Source organism: Wolffia australiana, chromosome 9 (assembly GCF_029677425.1).
Source record: "Wolffia australiana isolate 7733 chromosome 9, ASM2967742v1".
Taxonomy (NCBI): Eukaryota; Viridiplantae; Streptophyta; class Magnoliopsida; order Alismatales; family Araceae; genus Wolffia; species Wolffia australiana.
In genome coordinates, this window is record NC_135843.1 from 10,199,606 (window position 1) to 10,204,789 (window position 5,184).

Genomic DNA, 5,184 nt, shown 5'->3' on the forward strand with positions numbered 1-5,184 from the left:
TCAGAATAAAAGTTTGGGGAGCTTTGAAAGAAAGAAACAAAGGTGGGTGAAGCAGAAGTAAACGACGAAGATAAAAAAAAAAGAAGAATAGCCTCAAATCCATCGCAATGCTTTTGCCCATTCGAGAATTTGTCCGAGAGACAGAACGAGTGACCGAGAATGACTCAATATTGTGGTCAGGTCTGAACGTAAATCGATTACAACGTCTGGGAGAGAGAATGAGAGAAAGAGAAAGAGAGGGAGCAAGGGGGAGAGAGCGAAAGATATTTGAGAGATATTACTCGTTTTTTTTTCCCACTTGGCATGATTTTTTTATTACATTCACGCACCGAGATACCTCAACGGTTCGGGTCGAGTTTTCTTGCCCCAAACCGTCGGCTATAAAAGAGACCGCGATTGCCAAAACCAACAGGCAAACATGGCGAATCTCATCTCAACGTTTCTCGCCGGTACTACCATAGCCGGCGCATCCCTTCTATATTGTTTTCTCATGAGCTTTCTCCGGATGAGGAAACGTCTGCCACCACTGCCGCCTGGTCCCAAGGGATGGCCTGTTCTGGGCAACTTTCCCAACCTCGGGAGAAAACCTGACGAGGCCGTAGCCGCTCTCGTTCTCAAGTATGGACCCATGGTAAGCCTTCGATTGGGCAGCGTACAGGGAGTAATAGTCTCGTCAGGGGCTGCCGTCGCCGGATTCCTAAAGGGCCATGACGTCAATTTCTCCTCCAGGCCGTTCAGTACGTTCGCCCAGCTCGTATGCTACAATCAACAAGACATGGGCACAGCACCGTACGGACCCTTTTGGATTGACATGAGAAAGATTTGCATGTCCAAGTTATCCGGGCGAGCCATTGACGAGACCCACCTGTCGCGAGAAAAGGAAACGGCCCAACTTGTTCACGCCCTCATATTGGGAGGTAACAAGGCTATTGAGCTACGCCAGAACCTGAGAGAGTGGTCGACAAACGTTTTTTCGATGATCCTTATTGGAAGACGTCTGTTTTGCGGTGACGATCAGAGAGATGGTGCGGAGCTGACAAAACTCTTAGAAGAGATAAAGGTCATGATGAATGCGTTCAACGTTGGAGACTTTTTCCCGTGGTTGTCGTGGGTAGATATCCTGGCCCACTGCCGGATGAAATCTCTCGCCCAGCGGTTTGACAAGTTTATGGACAGGATAATCACAAAGCATAAGCGAAACCTTGGCAACGCCGATCGCCATGGACCCAAGGAGGACATGCTCACCATGACGTTGAACATGATAGGCCAGCCATTCGGTGAAGATGGCAGGTTCTTCTCTGAGAACGATATCAAAGCCCTCTTTCTTGTAAGCGCTCTCTCCCTCTAGCTACCTCTCTTCTCTCTCTCCTTCTCTCCCTTTCCCTCTCTCTCTCTCTCTCTCTCTCTCTCTCTCTCTATATATATATATATATATATATATATATATGTATATATATATATATTTGTTCTCTCCCTCCTTCCCTCTCCATACGTATAGATCTATCTCTCTTCTCTCCCTCCCTCTCTCTCTCTCTCTTTTTCTATATATGTTCTCTCCCTTCCTTCCTCCCTATCTAGATATATGTCTATCTCTCTTATCTCCTTCCTCTCTCTCTCTCTCTCTCTCTCTCTCTCTCTCTCTCTCACTCTCCTTTTTCCTCTCCCTCTCCCTCTACCCCTCCCTCTCACTCTCTAACTCTATATCCTTATTCCTCAAAGTCTGTCTGGCTCGCTAACTCAATCCTCCTCTCTCTTTAACTCTCTACCTCAATCTCTCACTGACTTTCTATCCGTCTCTCTCAGAGTCACTCTCACTGAATCACTCAGTCCTCTCCCCCTATGTCGATCTCCAACTTCGTCTTCTATCTCTTTCTATCGCAGTATCCAACTGATTCTCTCTTGTTTAGAATGGAACAGTATAAGTAGAAGAGTACAACTGATTCTCGCAGTGTATAACTCACACCCTCCCACATCAAGGAAGGAGAAAGAGAAGTACGTAAGAATAAATCAAAACACAAAGGAACTCTAATATTCTTCCTCCTGTCAAAATTGTATAAGATGTCGCACCAATATAGAGGCCGAAATGACCTTGCGATACATAGCAGAGAAGAGGCGTTATTTCCCAACATAACGAAAGAAAAATGGATGAACATTTTTTTCCGTTTCTTCTTCCCCTGTAACTTCTGCATAAAGGCCAACAATAGACAACTTTTGGAGAGCGGTCAGAAAAAAGAAGAAACTGCAATTTACCCTTGGGAAACAAGCAACGAGCTGGTCTAGATACTTCGATCAGGCTCCATTACTAACATCCTTTTCTCTCCTTTATCTTTATCTTTCACCCTCTCTCACTTCCTCTCTATCTGCCCCCCAGCTCTCTCTCTCTCTCTCTCTCTCTCATTCTTCATGTGCACTTTATAAGATGGATTTCGTCGGAGTTTGCAGGACTTGTTCATAGGGGGCTTGGACACGACGGCAACCTTCGTAGAGTGTGGACTTGCCGAGTTGATCCGACAGCCAGAGACTCTAAAGTCAGTGCAGGAAGAGATAGACACAGTGGTGGGAAGAGGGAGACTGGTGTTGGAGAAAGACCTTCCCTGCCTTCCTCTTGTGCAGGCAGTAGTGAAGGAGGTTCTCCGCGTGAACACGGGGGGGCCACTCGCTGTGCAGCGAGTGGCCGCAGAGAACTGTGAAATTGGAGGATACCACATCCCAAAGGGAACCGTCATCTTCCTCAACCTGAGAGCTATCTGCGAAGACCCTGCAGTCTGGCCAAGACCGCTTGAGTTTTGGCCTGAGCGTTTCCTCGCCGGAGGGGATAACGCTGGAGCCGAGTTCAGGGGAAGTGGGTTACAATTTATTCCATTTAGTGCGGGAAGGCGTATTTGCCCGGGTATCAACCTGGGCCTGCGCACATTGCCTCTCCTAATTGCAACTTTGGCGCATGCCTTCGACTGGAAACTCCCCCAAGGGGTAGAACCAAAGGACATAAGCTTGGAAAAGATTGGAGTTGTATCGCCTGAGCTTGCCAATCCCCTCATTGCGCGTCCTGTTCCCAGACTGGAGAAATCAGCATACACGGACAAAACATTGCTTTAACCTGTGAAGTGAAGAGCGGCCGGGCTTGTCCATCATTAGTCGTTTGGTGTATGTCATGCGCTTTAGTTGTTTCTTGTCTTCTTTGTGAGCCTCCTGATGAATCCGCCGTTACCTGTGCTTTTCTCTGTGATTTTGCATCTTTCTACAGTCTGTATTGTGATCCATGAGTTATTTTGAACTGTGTGAATTTGGCATCTGGGGAATTCTCAAATATTTATGACGCCAGGATTATTTTTTGTCTGGGTTATTGTAATCCACTTTGACTTTGATCCCGAAAGTTGCTTCAAAGCTGAAGACATATTTACTTCAAAGCTGTGAACTTTAATCAAATAATAATAAGAGGTCTATTAGTAGAGCCTGGATTTGCAGCTATATACGATTCTTTAACGTAATTTTCTCTTGGCTGGCAGTACGTTTTATCATTCATACAGAACTTGATTCTTCGAGCCACTCTTATGAGACCTCATCCGGGCAGCTACTTTTGACCAGAGAATTGTGGGGGGGGGCAGTATAGACTACAGAATGAAAATAAAAATTACTCCAATTTAACGTATGAACCAAACATAATTATTTATTTGATTTACGTAGATTAAGATTTCATTAGAAAAGTACATGTGGAGTTAATGCTCTGTCTTTGCCCTAAAAGGATGTATAAAATTTTGTTTCGTATTAGAGCTGCACTGGGATGATGAGATTTATGTAGAATTTCAAAGATTTAAAGTTTTTAGGATTGAAAACTTATGGGTGTGCTACTAACGTCCACAAAGCAGACCATAATTAGATAAAGTATTTAGAGATTTTACCCCACGGTGTCATTGAATATATGGAACAGTGTCTTTTTAAAAGTATTGGAGAGAGTTAGTATTTATGGATCTGACACAATGGAAGAAGATGGCAGTACCACCAAATTTTATCCCGAACTCCATCCAGATGTTTCCACATCTTGTTCTAAAGTTGGAGAAATCTACGAGGTTGATGACTTCTCTATAGAATCCTCAGATTTCCTAAAGATTCGATGTCAAAATATGCACTTAAAAATACGATCCATTTGCAAACTAACATGTGCCCTCAATTTTGGTGTAAATCACAAAACCTTTGCATTAACTCCACTTATTTAATCAAACTGGAAACATGTCCTCGAATTTGCCAAAAAGGTGCCAATAATTTGCATTAAAATGAGTGTTTGAGCTATGTGTTCAATCCCATTCTGACATGGTGGCTTGCAAATGAATAATGAAATCGTTAATACATGAAATTACTGTTAAATCTGGTAATTTATTTTTAATTCTCAGGAACTCAAAAAATGATTTCATTTGTTGTCGCCAAGCAAAGTAATGAAAATAGTAAACATCAGATCTCCACCTTAAATTTAAATATAATTAGGTGTTACCATTGATATTTATAACATTATAAACTAGTTTTATTAAAAATAAGAAGTTCTTATTTTAACTTGAAAGAACGTTCAAAACATATTTCCATGTAGGTGATATTCTTCTCGATATCAAGAAAAAAAATTGATTAAATTTGTCTTCTCACAAAAAATAATGAAATAATTTATTCAATGTTGAACTATCCATGCCTGTGAGAAATTTATTCGAAAACTGAATAATGTTATTGAATTGTCATGTGGCCATGACAGACAACTGGAAGGCAATCAACACAAAAGAAATAAAAACTGAGTCATTATGGATCTTTAGTACAAAATCAAAACTGCGGATAGAAGTAACTATGTTGTCTTGAACACATAAAATCTCATTGTCTTCTACTCCGTTGTCATCAAAATTGGCTTGGCAAAGATTTCCGTGTTCCAGTTTCACCAGTAAAAGAGGGAATCCAATTAGAGATGGGACAACAAGGATGGGTGCCCTAGAAAGTCTTGCATGGGTGTGTGGTTTGAGGATTTTTTTGTTTGTACCTAATGTAATTGTTCATTTAAACCCACAAAATTTTATCTACTGATCTTTAATGAACCTTTTGTTTACTCCCTAGACACATTACGAGTACAGTTAATTAACTCAAATAGCCTAATAATGTTTTATCATAACTTGATAAAATATAGTTCAATTAATCATGGAGATATTCAATCCT

At 41.8% G+C, this 5,184-nt stretch overlaps 1 protein-coding gene across 1 annotated transcript; it reads left to right on the forward strand.

The window, feature by feature from the left end:
- The first annotated feature begins 392 nt into the window (after window positions 1-392).
- Window positions 393-3,292, forward strand: LOC144707654 (flavonoid 3'-monooxygenase-like). Its single transcript, XM_078580878.1, has 2 exons — window positions 393-1,327; window positions 2,443-3,292. The coding sequence occupies exons 1-2, from the start codon at window positions 419-421 to the stop codon at window positions 3,094-3,096; spliced, it is 1,563 nt and encodes a 520-aa protein (XP_078437004.1). The 5' UTR covers window positions 393-418; the 3' UTR covers window positions 3,097-3,292.
- The last annotated feature ends 1,892 nt before the right edge of the window (window positions 3,293-5,184 follow it).

What these genes read in the sequence shown, in the direction of transcription:
- LOC144707654 (XM_078580878.1), top strand. Translation starts at nt 419, where the DNA reads ATGGCGAATCTCATCTCAACGTTTCTCGCCGGTACTACCATAGCCGGC. An exon ending in ATATCAAAGCCCTCTTTCTT is followed by an intron (nt 1,328 to 2,442) that starts GTAAGCGCTCTC and finishes CGGAGTTTGCAG; the next exon opens with GACTTGTTCATAGGGGGCTT.